The sequence below is a fragment of the Zonotrichia albicollis genome, chromosome 1 (assembly GCF_047830755.1).
Source record: "Zonotrichia albicollis isolate bZonAlb1 chromosome 1, bZonAlb1.hap1, whole genome shotgun sequence".
NCBI classification, from domain to species: Eukaryota; Metazoa; Chordata; class Aves; order Passeriformes; family Passerellidae; genus Zonotrichia; species Zonotrichia albicollis.
The window spans coordinates 101746720-101771305 of NC_133819.1; the positions used below are offsets into that span (position 1 = coordinate 101746720).

Genomic DNA, 24586 nt, shown 5'->3' on the forward strand with positions numbered 1-24586 from the left:
GGAATTATAGAACATCCCCACTTAGTAGAAACAGAAAAGACAGTTTTGTTTGCTTTTACTATTCCTTCATTTTCCTTTCCTTAAGAGTGTATAGTATTGTCCAAAGTCCGCTGGAATGCGCTTATTTCTCCTACTTTTTCTCACAGTGTTCCTACCTTTTTGTACTCTTTTTCTCTACACTAATTCAAGCTATTATAATCAGTCTGTGATTTTAACCTTCTACTCTATCCCTTACCACATCTGAAAGCGTAATACCTGCCTTACACACAATTCTCATTTGCTGGTATCCTTAGTGCTCAAGTAACCACACCAGTGATTTTTTTCTTACAACGGCCTGGTCAATCAAATAAGAGCATACACATTTAGAATAAAGACTGGGATGCTACTGTATTTTTTCATCAGGTGAATACAAAAATAAAGTACTGATTGTACCATAGTGAACTACATCCAACAGTGCGCCAAAGGAATACAACCAAATCAGCTTCATGTCTCATACTTGACTGCCAAGTGCTGTATAACAAATCTGGCAGTGTCTGTCTTTTTAGCCATCTATGATATACAGGCTGAAGATATTTACTCAGCTCATTTAACAGAAAATCAATTTTTTAAAGTGAAGGACGTCAGTATGACTATTTAATCTGTAACTTGCATTATGCTAGAAAACATAAATTTTAGTAGGAATAGAGTGTGAAGCTGCATATAACTAGGCCACCTGAGAATTTACAGAAGTAAATTCAGTAGAAAGCCAGAAGAGATGCAGAAGTCTGTATCATCTCCAAAATAATATATGTATGCTCCCTGATACATTACATAACACTTATTCAAAAAGAACAATATTACCATTCTCAAACTTACACTTTATCAAAAACTTAACAGTAAGTTAGGTATTGCTCTTTCAAAAAGATGGCCACATCTGGCTGTCAAATTTTAATTTCCAGTATATGTACCATATGGCCTGAATGGTACTGAGGCAGAGCAGTTCTTAGCAAATGACAACCATATTGAATTCCTCTTGATCTCTAAATTCAGGTGTCCAATGGGTGGGTGCTAAACACATTATTGTTCTTCCCTAAAAGCAGAGTAAATCAGACATCATGTACTCTGTTTTGTAATTCTCACAAGTGAGAAAAGACTCATCACACTTGCTTCCATTTCATTTTCTCAGCTACAAGACTGGAAAAGTTCAGACTCCAGATGTAATAGCTCTTTGGGCTACTCCATAACATAAATGTTCTCAGAAATTAGGCAATCTGGAAGATTTTTCTCAAGTACAGTAATCAAAAACTATAGTTTCAGGACAAGTAGAATTCTGCTGCAGTTAACTCTTTTTCTCTTAAAACAGCCCTTTTATTTCAAACTTTCCACTATGCCAGCACCTCAGTTAGTCTCTGATTAGTGTATGGCTTTTACAGGTTGTTGCATCAGTTTCAAGCGCCCATTTCTGAAAAGTCAGGCATGTCTGAAGCCTGCTTCACAGACAAAGTAATCCTCTAATCCTCAAAACACAACACTGCAGTAAGTTGGAAAAGAAGAGTTTATGGGCAGTTAGCCCAGTGTAAGTCACAGTAACCAAATGGTTCATCAATGAACAGTGATCACTGACACCCAGAAGGGTGGCTACTGGAAACAAAACTAATTAGTGAAGGGAACAACTCAACAAACAGCTTTACCTTATAGTAGTATTTGGAAAATATATTATTCTGTAATCAGATGGCTTTTGAAAGCAGTAAAATTGGGACACTTTTGTTCTCAAGCTTAAAGTAGGCATAGCAACATGGTAGTCCTTCCGAAAACAGGAATTTGTCATTTTTTAATGCTTTATTCATACTTTTGTATCACTTAAGAGTCATATTGTTAAAAGTATTCTCCTTGCAGTAGAAGAAATTCTAGTCTGTCAACAAATAGAACTCTTTTGGGTGTAAATTGGAGACAGAATTCCACAGCAGAGCTGTGTACTGGTACTTGGGATTGCATAATCAACTGAAGAACTGGCAAAACCACTACACCAAATTCTGAAGGACAAGACTCTTGATATTAGATACAAAGTTTCACTTTCTTTATCTAGATTTAAAACTTGATTACACAGGATTACTTTTAAATTTGGCCCTCAAAATTACGAGCATCCAATAGACCACATTTAGTACATTACAATTTTTTAGGCAAAAAACATAAAAGTAGATGGTACTTTCTACTCTTATACTCTTATTTACAGACTAATATTTCAAGTTCCTGCAAAGAGTCCTCTCATCCAATTAGTTTTGACCATTACTTCCTCAGATGCCAAGTTTAGAAGGAAACAGTTACCGGCAGCTTTACTGATATCCTCCTTGATGCTATTCTTGAATAAAAGCCTTTTAAAACACTTCTAACACTTTTTAAAAAAAACATCTATCCAAGTCAAGCAAATCTTCTGTGCTTTATGCTCATAAATGGGAGAGCATTATGTTGACTTCAGAGAAATTATTTTTTTAATAGGAAAGGCTAGTATTTACAACCAAAGAAAAAACTGCCAAAATTACTAGGAAAAAAATAGTAGACTGACTTTTAAACTTGTTAAGTCTACTTTAGATAAATGCAGTAGGAGTGCATAATCTCATGCAGAAAATATACCAAATAGTTTCTACATCATTCCTCAAAAATATTTTTGAAATATCAAAGTATCTTCTAGTGAAGTTACTATTTTTTTTGTCAAGGATGTCTAAATCAAGTCATCCCGTCCTTTGTGTGCTGCTGTACAGCCTCAGACAGATCCAGGTAGTTGTCTTTATTTGAATAGATGTTATCCTGGTCATTACCCCCCCAAAAAACCCTTCTGTGTCTTCTCATGTGAAATATTTAATAAAAAGATGACATTTAAATTGAAGCACTAACACAAGGCTAAGAGGGGTTACAACACTTGGCACTGAGAAGTGGCCTTAAGAGTACTTTGAATACCTCTGGCTAACACCACCACAGCCCTGTCTATGTGGGGCAGATTAGGAGGCAGAATATCTAACTCCATTTACAATTTGCTCACAATTTCTGCTCTCTATAGCCTTAGCTTTCCTGTGTTTAAAATGGGAACCTGTTTAAACACTGAGAATGTATGCTGTACCACTTCTAATGAAACAGTAGCATTTCTGCTTCCTGACAATCCCACTGTTGCAGATGAGCATGTGAGATGCTGCACTTCTTGAAGAGATGACTAATACTACTGGCACATACTTGTAATGAACTCCACAGATGACTGGGTTTTTTTTTAGGGACTGCTATCACTAACTCAAAAATTTCTTTTATGCAGGTAAAATGCTGACACAGTTGGTATGACCAGACAATTCCAGTGGCTGCTGAAACCTTGTGTTTGCAGAGAATCTTTGATGCAGCTCTGCAGGTTTGTCAAATTAGAAGCATGATGAAGGCAATTTGCTTGGTCTGTTGTGCAGAAAGTATAAATGGAAGGAGTGACTTGATTGTGCACAGCATGCCAAATGGTTACATGAAGCATTAGGCTTAACATTAAAAGCAGCAGCACTGTTAGAAACAATTTGCAGTGAAGAAATTGGCAGATGCGGAAATAACTGTGTGGGCTCATTCTGTTTCGAACAGAGATTAGAGAGTACAGTTTAACCAAAAAAAACAACCAAAAAAGCCTCACAAGCCCCTCCCCCCACCAAACCAGCAACCACAAACAAAAGAATCCAGAATATTTATATGTACATTTTAGCACTGTACATATATAGAAGATATTTATCTTACTGAATTACTTGGTTAATTTTTTTGTTAGGAGAAAATGTTAGCATATGCATTACTCACCTTAGAGAGTATTTCAAGTGCCTGATGTAGAAAGGCTCCCTGGGACTTACAAATTTCAGCTGTAATTTAATACAAAATGCTTAAAACTGCACTATATTTAAGCCCATCATATTCAATTTATGACATGTAAGATAAATCAGGTCATTTACAAATACAGCTTTACACACACCCAGGGTTTAAAAATAGAGAATGCCCACATTTGTGAACAATAAAGAAAAAAAACTAACCTCAATATTTTGAATTAATAAAAAAAATTAAAATCAACAAATCAGAATAATAACAAGTCTATGCAAACTATGATCTACCATACTTTACTATTAATATATTACAAATACACTCAGTTATTCAATCAGATAAAACAGAAAAATTACACATCAAAATTCTTCAAATATTGATTTTTGATACTAGCAAACTAAGACATGTCCTATTGCAATCTTTGTCAAGAGTAAAAGAGAAAAAACCAGTGCAGTTGAGCAACTGAAAGGACTTACAAGTATCTATTTAAGATTAAATCTGTCAGACTCACCACGTGTGTTGTACGGGAGTTATTCCGCAAGTGCACCTTTAACGTGCATGCATCCCCAACTCTGGTTAGAGGAAAAACGTAGACATCTTCTGGTGCATACACCCCTTGAATGACCTCTTTTTGTCTGATTTGAAAAAGGAATTTAAGGTATTAACATTTCTGACCTGTATGATCAGTGTATGTTGATTGCATACTTGAAGTAACAAGTGTATTTTCTAAGAATAAATCAGAAAAAAATGGAAAGATCCAGAAAACATCTACTCTCTCACTTCAAGTTTTGTAGGCAAGATATTTTAGCTAGAAAGAATAATGAAAGTATCACTCTGGCATAAATATACAGGAATTTCCTTATATGTACTTTCACAGTCTGAATTTTTCCCCCATATGCTTTACCAGAGACCTAGAGTCTTATCAAAGATTGCAGATTTGACCAATTGTTTTACTCTCCTGCCATATTGACATCATCCCATTGTAAAAGAACTGACAATTAACTTAAGACTGAACAGCAAGGTTAAGACATGCAGTACTTCGTAGTCAATTGGAGTATCCAAAAGGCAAATACATAAAAAGCATAGACAAAATTCTACTGCCAAGACCATTTCATTCGCCACAGCATATCATAGTTAGACAACTCAGAAAGTCAACTGAAAACAAAAAGCATTGAAGATTGAATAATACAAAGCTACCAAGAGTTTTTGGCAAGTCTGTTTTTTACAGCTCCTTATTCTAACATAGAATCACAGGATCATTCAGGGCAGAAGATATTCAGATGGTTTGTAGCCCAACCTCTTGCTCCAGTCAGGGTCAGATGTGAGGTCAGAGCAAGCTGACCCGGTAAATCCCAAAACCATTTGAGGACAGGGACTGCACAGACTCTGTGAAGCCTGCTCCACCCCACAGATGTCCCAATGGTAAAAAAGGTTTTGGTTGTGGAGTTGGGTTCTGCTCCCTCACCCCCTTGCCCAGATGCAGACACACTCTTGTCAGGTTTTGTCCATACATACTTTATTCTTTTTGGTTGTCCTTCAGGGTAAGCTTTCCTTTCTGGTGTAACTGCAAGCTCACTTTTCTTAAGGGCACTTGGAGAAGATTTCATGACTGGTGTTTCATTTTCTGCTTTAGTACTCTGTTGGCAAAACCAGAGAAGATTGTAAACTTCAAGTTCAAAAGTACTTAAGTATTCAGGAATGTAAGTCATTCCCCTAACCCAATCCAAGACTTTTTATTTCAAGAATAATCTTTCAGGAGCATGAGTCTGGATCATAATGATGGAAGCAATTAGTTAGGAGGACTACATCAACAGGCTTCTGTGCTTTACAAATACTTATTCATTACAAGACAGTTCACAACAAACTAGGAGTGCAGGTGGAATCTCAAAAAGGCTGCAAGCAACCAAGATTTTACTAAAAGCCAAAAAACCCCTCACTTCCTCTGCAGATATTATGCCCACATGCCTCAAGAACAACCAAGTTGGCTAAACAACTACTCAGAAAGAAGACATAAGTCAGCATTATAATCTGAATTCTTAAGACAGCAAAAAGCTTGGTAATAATTCTGTACTATGAACAATACATCCTTCTCAAAGAAAGGCCTCTCCAGAGAGGGAGAAACAGATAATGCACGATATGGGATTTTCTGCATTCAGAAGTTAGGCCAAAATATTTATCATCACCAAGACCCCCACTTAGGGTATTCTAACACAGGGAGACCAGATCACCCAACGGGAATAATTGGACAAATAATCAATTTCAAATTCCATGTTGCTAAGTGAATCTTGCCAGATATTCTTTGGAGTCCCCTTGGGTCACAACATTTTAAACAAAGTTAAAGAACCAAAAGAACCTCCTACACTTATGGTTGTACAACATTATGTCAATTTTTGAAATGGTGCTGACGTTTTAGACAAGCAGTTGATTCCCTGACGCAGGGAAGATGAAAAAAATAGATTCATCTTCAATAGAGCTGCTATGACAAACTTGTCTTTTAGACATTCATTTCTTCTATTGAAAGAGCTGCTAATCAGTCTGTCAGAAATAGCAGCAGCCATAAAAAAAATTCTTAATCTTATTTTAAAGAATGTATTTTTCAGTTGCAAATAACCCATGAACCCCAGTAGAACCTGATAAAGACAAGAAGGGATTTGCACATGTGTCGTTTCAAGAGCTTTTATTTTTCCACATAGTGAAAAACAGTGGACATCATGCCTGTTATCATTCAAATTCTAATTTATCAAAAGGCAACTTGACTGCATGAGAATAAGGTACATTATGGAAAATGATCCGAAGTTACCCCAGTCTTGATAAGGGAATCTTGAAATACTGATTGCTTTACCACAGCCTGTACTGACTTCTGCTGTTTCAAATGAGAGCAGTACATTAACATTCCAAATGGTTACAACTGAGCGCTGCAGTCCCAAAGACACCTCAGGAACACAGAAATTTATATACCTTGAAAATTGGAAATATTTTTCTCACAGAGTTAAAAAAGGTTTTCCCTCTTCTCACTTCTGAGATACACAAAGATAATGAAGCTCTGTGCTGCTGATACTTTCAAACTTATTTATTGTTACTTATATACATGATTTAACTTTTTAAAGTACATAAACCATGTAAATTAAAAAATGGCATGCATTCAATGTTTGTAATATCTTAAAAAATAGCAGGGGTTCTTTATAAAGTCCTCAACTTTCTAGATGCTAAAGGAGCAGTCAGGACTTTGCTGCTGTCTCAGCCTTGTGGCAGGTGCTTGCCAGTTCACCCAGAAGAGACTGATAGTTAGACCCAAATACCAGTCCAAGACTCCTGTGCATAACATTCATTTTCAGCTCAATGACCTTCAAAGAGCCCCCAGGAGCAGCTCCCAGCAGCAGGAGCAAATGTTCCTCAGGAAAGGACAAAACTAAGTTGGAATGACCAGCACTGAGAGGCTGGGGCTCAGAGCACATAGAGAATCCCTCCTTCCTCTGTGTCTCAGACTGCTTTCAAAGACATGATGAGCTGAACTCCTGACTACAGTTTCCAATGGTGAGGACTGCAAACACATGTAGAGCATAACCAAAATTACAGTCAATTAATTTGTCAGGAAAAAGATTAAAGTGGTATGTGCCACTGATTTTCCTAACTTGATGTTCTTTTAGTTCCTTACTGAGCTCTTTCAAATTTTTCATTTCTTCTGAAGTGGTGCTATAAATAAACATCACTCAGTCACTCTGAATGACAGTCAGTCACTCTTCCCCCCTTTATTCTATCAAAAGTCACACTAACCACAGCTGTAGCCCTCTGCCTCAGCAAAGCCACCAGATTCCAAGTCCTTTTCAAAGTTTCAGTTACACTGCCTAAACTCTTGATCCCAAGAAGATAACAGATTATGATTCACTTGTCTTGTCTTCTCAACTAAAAGCTGCAACACTCTAAATGTTCTGTGCTGATCCCTCTTCTGAACAGATGTTCCCTACCTAGTTGATAAATACAGTACTTCCTTTTCAAATCTTTCTGAAAATGATCGTGACATGCATTTCAAGTATTTTCTACTAACTTTTCTCCCATGTGCAGAGATGCTATCAAGATCTAATTGTTAACAGCTCTGAAAAAAATCAAGAACAAATCTGACACAGTAGTAGTTTGAAAACATTAATATCAAGTCATGCAGCTCAAAGATTTACACAACTCTGACAACTAGTCACGTTTTAAGAAGAGACTTCCTTAAAACTCTAGAGTTCTGTTAAACAATTAATCTTCTCCACACTTCAACTAGCTTTAAAAAGACAAATGATTTAGACATTTTCCTAATTTTCAGGAAAATTGTGACCAAAGAATTTGATGAAAGTTACATAAAAACCCTCTAAAACCAAACATTATACAGAAAAAAAAATAATCAGAAGTTATTTAATATTAAACCTGTTTACAAGTACGATTTCAACACAATTAATTTGGAAAGAACAAGGAACCTACAAAACAAATGTAAGAAGGATAAGTAAGGTTCTTACTACTGAAGCATGCTTAATACCCTAAAGAAAGATCCCAAATCTTGGAGTGGACTTCTTAGAAAAATCAAGTCAAACCTTCTAAAGAGGACGGCAAAGCACAGACAGCAATCATGCCATACTGAATGTAGAAAGCTCTTCACATTCAGCTTATTTAACTTATTTAACCATTATAATTAATTCTTCCTTATGGTAATAAATCCTCTGTCCTAGGTAAATTCCTCTTGTATAGATGGGATAAAAAGCAAGGTAAGGAGAGAGAGCACAAAAAAACAGTTGCAACTCCCAACCCACTTCTTCCAAGCCTTACTATGAAGTTTGAGCTGAGGAACAAAAGTGGAGCAAAGGGAAGCTCAAACCCAGTTGCTGCCATGTATAAATTTCACAATTATCCCCACCTACATTGTCACTCTGAGAAAATACTGAAGCAGGTTTTATTAGAGACACAAATACCCATTTGCAAGATGGATACTTGAAAATTCCAAAACTACATTGAGTTATGTATTACAGCAAAGGTCAGTTAGTCAACTACTTATTTACAAAAATAAAACCAGCAAGCAAATTAACAAACAAAACTGACAGAAATACCTTGGTCTACAGAAACAATTCCCATAGAATGTAAATTTGTCTCTAGTCTCTTTAAATAACAAATAGTTTTATATTATAAATGGCAAAAGATAATGCATTATCACATAAGGAAAAGGAACATAAGGAAAAAAATACAATTTAATCCAGCAAAAATACTAGCAGGGTTGAGTTTTCCCAGAATATACCAATGTATACATGAAAGAGAAGTGTATAGTAAAATCAAGATGTTATCAAAAATTTGAGCTCAAACAGTGTTTATAGGTTTTATATACTCACATTTCCAGAAAGCTGAAATTTTAATTTGTATTTCCTGCTTGGATTTCCAACTGAGTAATACTCAAGGTCCCAGAACTGGGAGTAATCTCCTGTATCTCTAGGTGAAAAAATTACAGCAACCTGCAAAAAAAAAAAAAAAAAAAAAGAAAAGGAAAATTTTGCAGAACACTAATAATCTTCAGGTTCAGGATCTTCACAATTTAACCTGTACAAAGTTATGGTTCAGCCAGCACAAAATTTACACACTACAGAACACACACGACACACACAGGTGATCTTGCAGAAAACTATGCAACTAGCTAATCCTCCTCTGCCCGCAAGTGGAAAAAAATGGATGAAATATGTTGTGCAAGCAGTTTTCAACAAAACTTGAGTTCAGATAATCTGCTTTAAGCAAAGCCAGCAAGTGCTGGCACAATTACTTCTGTTAGTAAAATGGAGAGAAAGGGGACCAGGAAGGGAAATATGTGCACCTGAAAAAACTACCTTCATCTGGCAACTAAGTTGTGAACAACTCAACTCCTCCAGCTCCAAAACTGAAATTCCTGCACTACAATTATTAGAAAGCCTAAAATTTAAACCAACTTGCAACCTATGAATTTGATCATCCTTAAATGTCACCTATGTAACAATGGCTTGTCTCCATATAGTGCTGTACCAGGTTAATTCAGGAATAAACTTTCAGAACTGAGGTTGAGGGAAGAAGAGAAAGAGAGCAGCAGATTAGAATAGATCACTACAACTATATCTCATTAGCCAACCACTGCAAAAAAACCCCAGACAGTCATGATAGCACTGTACCTTCACTGCTCCAGCCCACAGCCTGGCATGGCAATGATGTAAATGTTATTCAAATAGGCCTGAACAAGGATTGCTAAGGCAAATACAATTGTTTAAATTCAAATAATGGCTTGCAATATTATGAAATTACTATGAAACTGGTCAGGAATGGGTTTTTTATTCTTGTAAATAGATTACAAATTGCATCTCTATGGAAATAATTATCCATAACAATGAGAAGATAGGTTTTAAGGAAGATGAAAAGATAGAACTCAAGTAGCATCATGAGAGAAGATAAGGGAGCAAAGGACCCTTATAAATCCATTCAGTCTATCTGTGGATGTGCTTTATAATTATGGTTATGAAACCCTCTACTGGCCAGGAGATAAAATTGCAAGTCAAATGAAACCAACTTCAGAAGCAGACAGCTGTCCCTGAAGAAGTATAGCAAGAATGCTTCAAGGAAGGGAATCAGGTGCTTACACAAGTTTTGTAAGAACCCAGGATTATTTGCCATTTTCTTCTGGAATTTTACAAAACATTTAAAATAATTTTCTCTTCTGAAATAATTTGTCCTTAAAAACCCCCAAAGAGTAACATAAACACACCACCACTTTGAAATCAAACTACTTTGATTGCGTGAATTCTTAGAATTAACTCTGCTGAATTAGGCTGATGCAGAATATCTGACACACTCCAGAGCCCAGTACTGAAAGGCCAACATTTTATCATTATCAAATAAAATTTATTTCTCATTTAAGATCTTATTTTGCAATTGAGATACACTAATATGCCAGAAATATTTATAAGTGTTTACCTTCTCTTGTTCATGAACTTCAAGGGTACCAGAAACATGGGAAAATCCAAAAGCAGAGTAAGGAACCCTATAAACAGTGCCACTTCCATCCACACCCTGCAAATCAATTTGTGAGTCAGATTTGAAGGGAAAGGAAAAAAATAGCCTGAAACCACACAATACACCCACACACACACCCCCCTTGCAGAAGACTGAAGAAAATACACTCAATTAAAGTACTTTTAAGTAAAGAATTAAAACTGATTCCCTAAAAGCAAATTAATAGAGACTGAAACTACTAAATCTAGTCACCACTACTACTGACTTACAGTTCAGAGGTGGTGCACTGGCTGGAACATGACAAAGTACCCATGGGTACTGCTAAGCGTAATAACCATTTTTCACAGTTTCACAACAATAGAACATAATAATAATTCAAGCATAAAATCCAAAATCATCACAGCATTTCAGACTGTCAAAAAATAGGGAAGCATGTACAAACATCAACAGCTAGGCACAGGCAACAGCACTGTAATTAAAATATCCTTGACCTAACTCAAATTTCTACAGAGACACCACGTACAGTGCAATTTCAGCAGCAGAAGTCTGGCATTCTGCAGCCAAAAAGACACACCTATCTTTCATTTATGCTTGATCACTTAATGAAATCTGGATGATGACACTGTATGAGCACAAGCAAACTCTGTAACGCAGTAAGTGAAGCAGAAACTGTACCACAGAGCACTGATTGATTCATAGTCAGGGAACACATCAGGGACGAAAAAAAGGAGCAAAACATTTCCCTGATATGAACAGAGGAAAAAAACCTTTGTAACTGAGGTCATGCTCAAATATATATTCTTCCTTGAGAGGCAGCAGGGAGAGAGAGAGCACAGCAGGAAGAGAAAAGTTAAAATAAAACCCAGAGATTGGCATAAAACTCCCAATGCAAGCATTCACTCACTTTAATATAGGGCGGTGCAAAAGATGATATTTTCCACTTCAGATTTTCGTTCCCTTTATTCTCCATTTCCAGGTAATTCTCTAAAAGAGAAATATCAGACCAGCACACAAAATATCTGTGTTCAAGTATCCCTGGTGTAAAGAGTTAAGCAGGAACTGTGTCTCTAGATGAACACAAGTTTAGTGGAAACAGTTTTCATTATAACAAATCTCAAGAGCAGACTCAAACAAAGCACACTGCCATAAAATTTGTAGAAGCTTATTCACAAGAAATTTAGACTCCATCAAAAAAATCCCCAAAAGATATCCAACTCCTTCCCAAGATATTATTTGATCATTCAGAGACAAAACACAATATCCCAGTCTGGGACCAAATAAACTTGTACCAAATAATGTGTTTTGTTACTCAGCATGCATATAAATATGTCTCTTGGCAAGAAATTATTAGAAGATCATCTCAGTCTACAATAGCACTTTAAAAAGTTTAAGCTGCAGACATAAATGATATAGGAAATATAAACACCAAAGTATTATTATTACAATACTTTCATAATTTTAGCAAAAAATCCCAAGATATTATTGATAAATTAAGTCTTGAAAGTCCTCAAGTCTGCTGGAAAAAAAATAGTGGCAATGAATCATTAAAAAAACCTTCATTGCCTAAAAAAGTATGTACTACAAAAAAACCTGGTCTATTGATAACAGAATGAGAGTTCCATAGAGTTACTTTGAGAATTTTAAGCATTACTGGAACTAAAAGTACAGTCCAAGCATTTCAGACTCCATTATTGGCCCTGTCCTCCTCAATCACTATGTACCAAGACAAGGACAGCCAGCCTCACAACAGCTGACACTCCTATTGTCTTCAGGAAGAGCATTTATTTCCCTGCTAAACCCAGACAGATTGGTCTCATCTCTTTATGGGCATAAGTGCAGATGAGAAGGGATCTACGGCAAAGGTGCCTTGAGCCAGAAGAGTTTCAAGCGGACTTCTAACAGTCTCTTTTACCAGGCACAGCATAGCTGCATTCATCATAGAGGCAACTGATTTGCCTGTACACAAACCTAACTGTGGAAAAAAAGGTGTGACTATGCTGTATAAGGAGAATTGGGAAAAAAAAACCCACCAAAAAACACGACAACAACACAACAACAAACAAAACCCAAACCAAAAACAACAATAACTAACAAACAAAACCCTCAAAACAAAACCAAAAAACAAACCCAACCCAACAACAACAAAAAACCTTCAAAACTCCCAAAAAGCCAAAACACAACCCAAAAAACCCAAAAAGCATTTCAAACTAAAGGCAGAAGTGGAGAACTGGTCATTCTCACTTATTAGACTCAGAGAACAAAACTAAAGCACAAAAATTCCCAAACATGCAATATAGTACACAAAGCCTCTGAACACAAGGTATTACAGATGCTATATTTAATAACTAATTCCTCTTACCTGAGCTTTGACCAGGTCTTGTTTTAGGAAAAGCAATGTTTCTGTTCCTTATGTGCATTTCTGTTAGAGGGAACCTGGGGAGAAGCTTTGGCACATCAACAGTGGGATTTTCAGGCTGTGGAGTAATTATGTCACATCTTCTACATGGAAAGTCTGATCCAGACACGGTCTGTGTGCCAGCCTCTTGAATAAGCACTTTAATAAACTATTGCACAATTTGGAGAAAAGCAAAGTTTTAAACAGTCAATATTGATAGATCAATAAATCAAACCATTTAGTTTACACACAAGAGCTTATGTTCAGCTTTACATTTCAACAAAGGAAAGCTCTCATACATTACATCACCAGATGTTCTCCAATCTCCAAGTTTAAAGATTCTAGGACAAGTTTAATTTAGGAAAAAAGAAACATTCACCAAAAATTTGCTATCTAAGCAATTTAACTCAATAGGAATAATAATTTCAACTAGTTTAACTGACAATTCCTACAATGTTCTCTGTTGCAGATAATGAAAACAGAGCTGCCTCATTCAGGAGGAGATTTGTGTTCCTTTTTGCTACATTGTGGGGGCCTGAATACATGTTGTATTGTAAGATCTGTGTGTGTCTAGGTTACTCCAAACGAGCTGCAGCTGCAGGGTCCTTAGTTGGGCAACAGCTGTAGCTCGTGAGGGTAACTGAGATAAATAGGGGTGGGTCGAGAGCCCAGGAGGAGCCCCTGAGAAGATTGCTGCAGAGAAAGGAGAAGAGCCTGAGAGCTGGGACTGCAGCAAAGATTACAACAATTGGTGACCCCGTGTGAAGACGAACATGCAGCCAAACATCGAGAGAGAGAAGGTATGGAATTCCCCCGGACAGCCGAGAGCTGTGGCAGCCGAGAGCTGGGACTTTGGAGTAGCAGCCAGAGAGCTGGGACTATAAAAGATAGGACAGCCGAGAGCTGTGGCAGCCTGAGAGCTGGGACTGTAGAACATAATATGGCCTTTGAATTAAGGAGCTGTAGCAGCAGAAAGCTGCAAGAATATGGCCTTTAAGGAAAAGAGCCTTGGAACATCTAAGGACAGCCGAGAGCTGTGGCAGCCTGAGAGCTGGGACTGTACAGGGATATGTATATATTCTATGGTTACATCTAAGACAGCCGAGAGCTGTGGCAGCCTGAGAGCTGGAACTGTATGTGTATAGTGATTGTATAATTGTTAAAAGAAAAGGGGGGAAATGTGGGGGCCTGAATACATGTTGTATTGTAAGATCTGTGTGTGTCTAGGTTACTCCAAACGAGCTGCAGCTGCAGGGTCCTTAGTTGGGCAACAGCTGTAGCTCGTGAGGGTAACTGAGATAAATAGGGGTGGGTCGAGAGCCCAGGAGGAGCCCCTGAGAAGATTGCTGCAGAGAAAGGAGAAGAGCCTGAGAGCTGGGACTGCAGCAAAGATTACAACACTACATCATTAGAAATTTTACAAGTTTCAATTAATGCCAGTAAAATCTTAGCATATTTTTTGCTAATTTGGAGAGGTAGCAAATAAATGACAAAAGCATTATTAACTACAGGATTTCCTATAATTTGATGGGTTATGCTACATTATCTACACTTGTCCTAGTAGATTTCTTAAATCCTTTTCTCATATTGTAGAACACAACACAGTTAACTACGTGCAGTTATCATCTCCTTCTCAACAACTTCCCTGTTTATTTGGGTTTTTTGAAAGCAGTTTCCAATTCTGTATCATACCTCACACTTCCCTCCATGCAAAAGGAAAGTAGATACAGTTTTATCCTTTCAGTGTCTATTTCTCTCTCCAAGCATTGTTACAAATAACTCAAAACATACACTAACTGTAAAAATAAGAAAAAAAAGTCTCTTTCTTTAGGAGAGATTACCAAGGAGTCCTTCTGCTCTTACATAGAAAAAAGAAAAACTGTTGGCTTCATAAACTTTATTTCTATGCCTCAATTTTATTAGGGAAATGTCTTGGATTAAGATCTGTGAAGAGGCAGAACCTGTTCTAGACATTCTTTATCCCTGACCTGTCATCCAGAAGGCCAAGATTACCCTAAGGGAGCTCAAAAGGAGCTATGGCGACTTGTCCAATACCCTCTTTTAACTTCTTTTATTTTACAATATGATACAAACTACTTTTATGTGTGCACATCTACATACATATGTATATATACATATATATATATATATGTATATATAGTGTTTTATAAAATGATGCATAAGGCAGTGGTGGGTTCACTTTTGTTGGAAATTTAGTTAGTGTCTACATCATGGCATTTCTTTAGAGATTACGAACCAAAAATCAGTTTACAAAATAGCATCTTGACTACTTTTCTTTATGAGAACTTCACAAATTAAAAAGAATAATAGAAGTTGACAGAGCTTCTGATTCAAATCTACAAGGTTTTAGCAACTTTATTAAAACTGACAAAGTAAAATAAAAAGTTCCAATCTGAAGTCTCAAGTAAACCACATACCTTTAGTCCATTATCACAATGGATATAGATTAGGCCACTCCAAGGAATTAATATGGGCCTTGTGGCAAGTGATGGATTAGGACTCACCAGAATTAGTGTACTGGCCCTAAAAAAAAAAAAAAAAAAAAAAAATTAAAAAAATCAACTAGCATGACTCTCATGCTAGAATCAGCATCTACAACATTTGTCACTAGCCCACCCAAAAAAAGGATGCACTTTTAAGATAGCAGATAAGTGAAGAGGCTCTACAGATAGTTAAATCTCAGGTGCTCAGATATGCCATAAATTAAGCTTTAAAAGCCATGATCCCAGGATCTTCTTTCACCATCACTGAAAAATCAGATCACCTCTTTTCATGGCCTAACTCAGTTCAAGAATTCTGCAGGCTCCAGCCCCCACAGTGCAGAGTATAAAATATTCTGGCTGGCTCCTATTGTGACAGGTTGACTGTCCTTGGCACTGCGACGAGATGGTCATGAAAAATAAAGAACTGGGCAAGTGCAGCTTGCCGTGCTTAAGTCAGCTGTTCCCACGGGTCTGCTTCCTACTTGCAGACCTCTGCTCTTGATCCACACTATTTACTTGGACCCAAAATGTGAGGATTCTGCTCACTCTTTTCCAGTGAACACATTTTAAAATTCTACACTGCAAGAAAATGGCTTGCAGAAGGCCTTCAATACCCTCTTTGTAAAAAACATCCAGAGAATCTTGAATTTGGGGTATGAGACACTCAGTATGTCCTTGCTTTCACAGCTACTAGAAAGTCATTCATTGTTACTGCTCTTTCAGATTATTCTTCTTGGCATTGACTGAATTTGCAATGAGTAGCAGATATCCTAGCCCTTCCATGGAACTCTATTCTGTTCTCACCAGTGATGAAAGTTTCCCAGAAATTTACATCTACATGAATATGAAATTAAGTGTTTAAAATGCAATCAGCCAAGCAGGATTGAAGAGAAAGTATTTTGGGTAAACAACTTCAAAGTTAAAGCAACTACTGAAATATAATTCTGAAAGCAAAACCTATTTTTTGGTGGAAGACTTTTTGGAAGATGAGAATAGTTTAATAACAGGTTCTTAAAGCTGTCTTAACTGAACCTTAAAAGTACCAGAAATTTAGAAGGGAGAGGTGAGCAGATCTTTCAAGCATAAGTTGTGGAAGTCTTTGCTGCCATATGTGAAAAGTCTTATATCCATATACAATGATATTATGATTACTTTTCCAAGAACACCCTAATTAAGGCATGGGCAAGCTGACACTGGCTTGTCATTATTTTCATACCTACAGATACTGAGAAGCCAAAGGTTGAATGGCAAAACCAAGTTTTCTCCAAATAAAAAGAATCCCAAAATCAAGTTGTGAGGAATATCAGCACATTTGCTAAAGAAATGCTAAGTCCCCAGAAGAGAAGCCTTCTGTAAGAATTGTTATTTTGGGGGCTGTTTCTTGGTTGTGGGAAGGGAGGAAGAGTTTTTTGTTTTTAAATGCACAGCTAAATTTTAAACAAAAAACTACGGTGAAAACAGATTTTTAAAGCTTCAGCTTCACTGACCATTCAACTCCTTGAACTATGCAATAATAATAGAACTTCCAGGCACAGAAAACTCCTGGAATCGAGGTAATTTTACTTATGACAGAAGAACATTCCCACAATACACAACTGTAAAAGGATAAGGTCCTAAAAAAGCTAGATTTGCATGTTCGTTGACAAAAAGTCTATACCCTGGAGCTAAAATAGTTTCAGGGTGCAGTCTAAGCAAACTAAAATAAATTCCTAAAAACCAACTAAAATTCCTAAACTAGTTATACAGTTAGGCTAAAAATAAATTCCTCCAAAATCTCACCACACTTTCACACATAAAGGAACTTATGGAAATATACTTACCCTGGTTCAACATCTCCATGTTGTGGGGTTACAGTAAGGCAGTGAGCTGGCCATGAAAGTTCAAATGCCAACATTCGATTGGAATTGTTGAGAATTTGTACACGTCTAGTATCTGATGTTTCACCTGTAACACAAAAAAAAGCTAACATCATACAAAAATTCACAAAAATGCCCAAGATAAAGACATGCAGCAATGAAAACAAAGCATTTTCTGTCCTAATTTTACCTTCACATTACTTTAAAACCTCCATGGGTATGCAGTGCATTGTCTATGTATACACAGAGCACATAACCTCTGATGATTTATCCAAAACTGTGCTCAAATCAAGTCTGTATAAAGATTACTGGCCAATCCACACTTAAAAACATCTTATGCAGTATAGTTATCTTAATACTTAAGTGGCTATTTCATTAACTTCAAAAAATACTTACCAAGAGTAGGAGATGTCAAAATCAAATACTCAGGTGTAACAGCCCAAGTCTCTTCAGCATCTGATTTATTCTGAGCTCGATCATTAGTTTTTGCAGATAAAGAAGTACCCTGAGGTCCTTTAACAGGAAGAACGTCCAAAGTTGCAGCAGTATGTGTGACAAAGTTCTCCAACCTGAAAATAAGACTGCATTAGGCAAAAGCAGTAAAAAAATATCTCATGAGTAATTATAACGGCCTACTTTTAGTATTTCTCAAAATTTTACTACAGAAGTACAATACTTTTTACATGGGCCCTCAATTTAATTCAATTCTCCATTAAGTATAAAACAATCCAGCAGCTATACCAGGACACAGCTTTTTCACAGAATGTTTGGAAGTGGAAGGTACCATTTAGAATAAAAGGAATTAAAATAAAAAGTTATCTTCAAAAGATAATAATATAAAATAATTTGAAAACATATACAGAGAAAACAAGTACTGCATAGAGAAATAAGGCAACAGCATGCTGTGCAACACATTGTGGAGATCAGGAGGGACCTGTGGAGATCACCCAATCCAACAGCCCTGCACAAAGGAGGGGCAGCTACAGCAGGTAATTCAGGGTATTGCCCTACCAGGTTTTTAATTTCTTCAGAGATGAAAACTTCCCAGCCACTCTGGGCAACCTGCTCCAATGCCTAATCACTCTCACAAGAAAAAAAAAAATAGTTACATACATATAATTACTAATTATGGTTCCAATACCTGTCTAATTCCAATTGGGGTGCAGTAGACTGCTGAAAGCCATCCTGATCACAAGTGGAATATCCGACCACAGAAAGGAGAATCCTTTGCATATTTGCATAGAAAAGATGGATATCATTTGTCTCTCGTGGGACATCACATACTAAAAATGAGAGTAATAGAGAAATTCTAGTAAGAACAACTCAGTAATACTCAGACATTACACCAGAGAGATTTAAGACATAGACTCAGGTAATAATCCATCAGTTAAGAAATCCTAGATCATTCCAAAACTAATTCCTGCAAGCTTAGCTATCAAGTGTAGCTCAACACTAACATCAAATACAATATAGAAATCTGAATACACACCAATTTAATACTTTTTATTATAAGACATAATAAATAAGACATATTAAAAAATATAAAAATATTATAATATAATTTTCACCTTTACACAAATGCTATATACTAATTTGATTCTATACCAAATTAAGAGTTAGCTTTTACTTTTTTCTGCAACACTGGCTTAACAATTTCAAAGGATACTCCAGAACCCAAGTATCTGACATTCACCAGGATTTCACCTCAACTAAGATGAATGATAAAAAAAAATCTTTACTTTTCCAAGTAAAGACAATACATAATTCAGGGAAAGAAACAGACCATATTTATTCAGCTGTAGTAGCCTTAGGACAGTAAGTAATTCCATATGTGAATATAACTAACTCAAGAATAGGGTTTGACAGCAAATTTATTCACAACACTTGTGGGACTGAACACTTGGGGGGTGCTTTAAGGAACCCTTTACAATACACTGTATTCTTATTAAGGCATTTCTTACTAACAAGCGGAAGAAAATGCTATTTAGGAAGAAAAATATATATTGTGGTGTCAGCCAAGTTGCCTGCCTCTCAATTTTCAAATGTATCTGTGTACAACAAACTGAATCTTTCCCAATAGTTAATAAGGCAAACACTTTCCAAAGAAATTCAGCATTTTAATGCTACAATATTTACAGACTGGGGATTCATGTTCCTAGGAGAAAATTACAGAAAATCATTCAAATAAATAGATACTGAATGAAAAAAGGCACATTCTGTTGTGATGGGTTGACCCTGGCTGGATGCCAGGTGCCCACCAAAGCCATTCTATCACACTCCTCCTCAGCTGGACTGGGGAAAGAAAATACAATAAAGTTTTGCCCAGTACAACTGTCCAAATTCAGAATTTTTCTTCTACATTTATTAAAAAAAAATAGTGAAAAAGTAACAAGGATTCAAGCCAAAAGCACATTTGCCACATGAAAACAAGTACTATATTTTTCTTTTAAGAAGTCATAGTCTTACCTTCTGTCACAAGCTGCTCCCCTGGAAATTCTTCATCAAATACAGCATTTCTCACTAAGTTATTTTCTGGGATGATGCGTTTTTCCACCTCAGCTTTATACATCACAGCTCTGTTAGAGGTAAACAGAAGTCATTAAATTAAACAAAGTACTAGAAACAACAAATTGCAAAGATTGATATGAATCGTAGGAATCCACTACAATTTTCACTTCATCATTTCTTGACTACACCAAGCTCAAATCTGGGAGCATCCATTTAAAACTGAAGTCTTTTCACAGTCTTAAAAGGGTTAAAGAAATACCTGCTCTATTGCTGCAGAGTAAAAGGAAACACTGAAATAATGGTTATCATATGTTTGTCTTTCCATACTTGTTCTCTGCTGTCAGTCACACCTACCTAGCTTTTTGATAAGTACTTCAGGCATCTGAGCGATGTTTCAATCACCACAGGAAGCAGGAGAATGCTATTTTGGTTACAAGTGAAAGTTTTTTGAGAGGAAAAATTGACTAGTCAGTGTCAGTGGCAGCAGGTGCCAGCCAACAGCAGGAACACAGCCAACAGCATGACTGCCAACAGCATAGAAAAGACTGGGAGGCACAGGAATATAAATAGTCCTGGGAAAAATGGGAAGATACAGGTCAGCAAGAGGAAATGTGGCACTCAGATAAGGTCAGGGCCATGGAGAGGAAAGAATACCTGAGCACTACTAACTCTCAGGTCTAAGCTACTTACTGAGCTGCTGACTATATATAATTTTGGAGTAAGGAACTTGGGGCACAAGCTGGCAGATGAGGCAGAGTACTCATCTCACATTCTTGCCCCTAAGTCCCAAATCACACTCTCATTCTAGTGCATAATTACAGAATGGGGTTGGACTGGCTTGGAGAACTCAGTCATTGCAAGACATAAACATCTCTTTCAAGTTATCAAGGGAGATTAGAAAAACTCCCATCAAGAAACAACCAGCTAGACCACTACTTTCAAGAACAATATATCAGCCTGCTGACTAATAAAATCAACAAGTCATTTTGCATACATAATATCCACAATCTGAATTTAAAAAATTAAGTTTCCAATAATACTTATGTAGTTGTATTGAGCTTCTACATGGGTTTTCTGTTGATCTGTAGACTAAAAGCATTCCCTGCATGGGTTTTCTGTTGATCTGTAGACCAAAAGTGTTCCCTAAGTACTTTATCCCTTTTAAGGAGGATTCCAAGATAGACAGCATTGCCTCACACAAAACAATTCATACAAAAAAACAGGAAAAAGCATCCTCTAAGATATCTAAAATAAGCCAGTTTCCTATCAAGGTCAGGAACTCAGCTATTCCATGGGCTTTTTATTCAAAGCCATGCAGTTAAATCCAGACGCGTTTAACACTTCGTTTGGATAAGGATATACACAATGACTATCATACACTGTCAGGCAATAGCATTTAAAATCAATAACGAAATAATGCTGTTTTGAAGTTTTGCACTGAATTATGATTATCAGCACCTTACTGCTCTACCTAGTCTGAACATTCTGCATTACACTGAACCCCATGGACAGCACAAGTCCCAAGTGCAGCTTCTGTCACTGAAGGCAGAATATGCCACTTCTGTGTGTTTGAGTTAGACAAACTGAAATGCAGAATAACATGACCACTATTTAAGATCAGCAAGGTATTCTCCACAAGTTTCCATGAGCATATGTGCATGTTATTTTTCTCATATATACACCTACTCAAACACATTCTTTGTCAACAGAATTCAGCAAACCAAGACATGAACTTTGCTTGAAACTGAATACCCCTGGATTTCAGCACTATTCTTTTCATGAGCCTTTTCTTTAAAGTTACATACACATTAGAAAGAGAAATACAAAGACATAACACAGATCTCTTTCAATACATAAATGAAAACATTTCCCCATAACCCAATACACTTGAATTTAAGTTAAAACAGAATAAAACCCTTAACTAGGATTCTAGCTACAGTAAGCAAAGCCATAAATGAACAAAACCCCATCAACAACTTATATGAGCAAGGCTTTTAACAGATCACTACATATCATCATATTTTAGCTTGTTCTTGCTCTTTTTGGAAACACGTTAAAATAATACTTGTGGCAGCACATACCCCTAGCTTTAACTTCTTATTAAACATCTGTCTGTTCCAACAGCAAAGCACATCTCACCTGCGATACTGCTGCCTAGAAACTTCATCTCCCCAAAAGAGACATAGTGTTGATACCACCATGCTTGGAGAGAAGTTCTTTTCCATTGGATTCCATGTTACAGTGACCACCTGATAAAATGAATAGACAACACACAGAGGGAAAAAAAAATCTTAATGTTTGCATTAATGTTTGGACTATGAGTCAACAGATTACTACAATAAAAGTGAAACAGGACATAACAAAAACCAGGCGAGATTTTAATAAAGAATTAGTCAGACATTTTCAATGATGACATTTAATTTAAATTAATAAAATTTGCTCAGAACAAAGCACTGTACTTACTTCATGTGTTCCTTCTCTTAGTACAAACTGCTCTGGAGACACTCTCATAACCTGAGGATCTATCTTTGTTTTTGTGTGCAGGTTTCCCAAGCACAGCACCTTAACATAGGCAGCTCGGGAACCTATGTTTCTCACGTGGAAGGAAGCTTTCTGTGATCTTGCAGACAACGAGCATTCCAGTGTAACCAAGAAGCTATCTGACAATTTTTTAACATTTTCTAAAATTATATTGCTTGTTCCTCCATATCCAGATAATGGTATCTGGGAGAGAAACAAAACCCACCATCAAAAAAAGACGTACTTCAAATGAAAAACGCTTACTAGCAAAACACATTTATGTACAACTATGGTAAACTATATAGACTTACAGAAAAACAAATGAAAATGTTAAAAATGTGAACTGAAAAGCCCTTGCAAGAAATAGAAAAGCTTAAATTTACTCAATCATTTTCAAGTTCTACTTCCAAGTTTGTTTAAGCCCTACCTATAGAACAAGACAAGTTCAGATTTTTTAACGCTTCTAGAGTTAAATTCTTAGGCTACTTTTAATGTAGTACATAAAATATTTCATCATTCTCAAAGGAAAGAATTACATGCAAAATCGATACTCATGTTCAAAGCATAAAATGTAGTGGCCATATGACTTTAACAAGTATACAGATGTCCATAATATGTATCTTGAATTTTCAGGTTTTTGACAGAAACACCTATTCAATGTTAGATTTTCAATAATTATCCAAAAAAAGTACATTTAAAATTTTTAAAAGTTATGTTGGGACTCTTACAGTAAACTTAATTCCTGGCTTTGATTGAATCCCCAGCTGTTTGATTTCCAGCTTTGCAAAGCAGCAAGTTACTCGAGTGGGTGTAAACATCAGGTATATGTTTGTATCTTCTTTGGGACGCATTCTGAGCTCCCAGCTACTGGTTAAGCGTTGTTCTGATCCAAATATATTTTGCAGCTATAAAAACAAAGACATCAAAACTGAGTGACTATAATAGAAAAAATAACATAGCAGTAAAACTTACTACATTTGGATGGAAGAATTAACTTCTTTGAACTGCACATTAACTTCTCAGACAATGGCATATTTAAAGTTGCAATGCTTAATATGCAATCAAATTACAAAGTCCAAGATACTTTATAGTCCCATAATGAACACTTCGATGCCTCTCAGTTTAGACAGATTTTTTTGTCCTCAATCCCCAACCAGTCAAGGCTGAGCTTTACCATGAGTACATTAATTCTCTGTCAGTATAACATTTTAAATTTAAAAAATCTGAACATTTGAGGGAAAATGAGATATAAATCAATGTAGGTTACATAACAAAAAGACCCATTAGCCATGGTAATTCCTAAAGACTAATTCCAGTTTTTCTATCCTCATCCAGACTCCCTCCTGCAAGAAAAGCCATTGATGGACCACTCCACCAAGTACTGACTCTGCTGTGAAACAGCAGCTTAGAGAGCTGTAAACTGAGCTCCAGTTTGCTGCAGCACTCCCATTTCAGCGGCTCCCAAGAATACCAGGGTAGCTTAAGCTCTGCTACCACACTCATCTTGGCAGTCTCAAAACAAATACAGGCTGCTAACACTTCAGGGCAAAAACATTTTCATTATAAACAGAGCCTGGTAACTGTCATAAACACTAAAGAGAAATTTTAATGGCAGGCACCTGAAAGGAGTCTTGATCCTGGCCTCTTATCAACAATCTTAAATGCTGTGGCACAGATGGAGAGTCATTTCTTAGAATTAACTTCTTCTGTCTGAAAAATATGTTTGGTTAGATTTTACAGCAAATACTAATTAACTGCATATATTAATTTGTGGAAACAATGGAACTGGGACAGTCAATTTTGAAGTAATTTAATGGAAAAAAATCACCTCTTGGAGCAACAGAATATGTTAAATAAAAAGTTATTTCTGTATTATCAAACTTACACATCCTACACTGTTATACACCAAAACACACTCATAAAATACTCATAGCAAAACAATCCCCAAATATACATATATATTAAAAAATACATATTTTTCTGAAGTTCAAGTACTGTACTTA

The 24586-nt window shown here is 36.4% G+C and overlaps 1 protein-coding gene across 1 annotated transcript in view; it reads right to left on the reverse strand.

Annotated features, from left to right (window-relative positions):
• Nucleotides 1-24586, reverse strand: part of CEP192 (centrosomal protein 192) — a 78301-nt gene that overhangs the window by 1201 nt on the left and 52514 nt on the right. Inside the window, exons 39-54 of the mRNA XM_074546577.1 lie at nt 24203-24293; nt 23312-23488; nt 22527-22787; nt 22203-22312; nt 20022-20131; nt 18697-18838; nt 17952-18124; nt 17520-17643; nt 15634-15739; nt 13160-13364; nt 11705-11784; nt 10762-10857; nt 9165-9284; nt 5323-5444; nt 4319-4442; nt 3793-3851 (exon numbers count right to left, since the gene is read on the reverse strand). Coding sequence (XP_074402678.1) covers nt 3793-3851; nt 4319-4442; nt 5323-5444; nt 9165-9284; nt 10762-10857; nt 11705-11784; nt 13160-13364; nt 15634-15739; nt 17520-17643; nt 17952-18124; nt 18697-18838; nt 20022-20131; nt 22203-22312; nt 22527-22787; nt 23312-23488; nt 24203-24293 — 2100 coding nt within the window. The remainder of the gene's footprint in view (nt 1-3792; nt 3852-4318; nt 4443-5322; nt 5445-9164; nt 9285-10761; nt 10858-11704; nt 11785-13159; nt 13365-15633; nt 15740-17519; nt 17644-17951; nt 18125-18696; nt 18839-20021; nt 20132-22202; nt 22313-22526; nt 22788-23311; nt 23489-24202; nt 24294-24586) is intronic.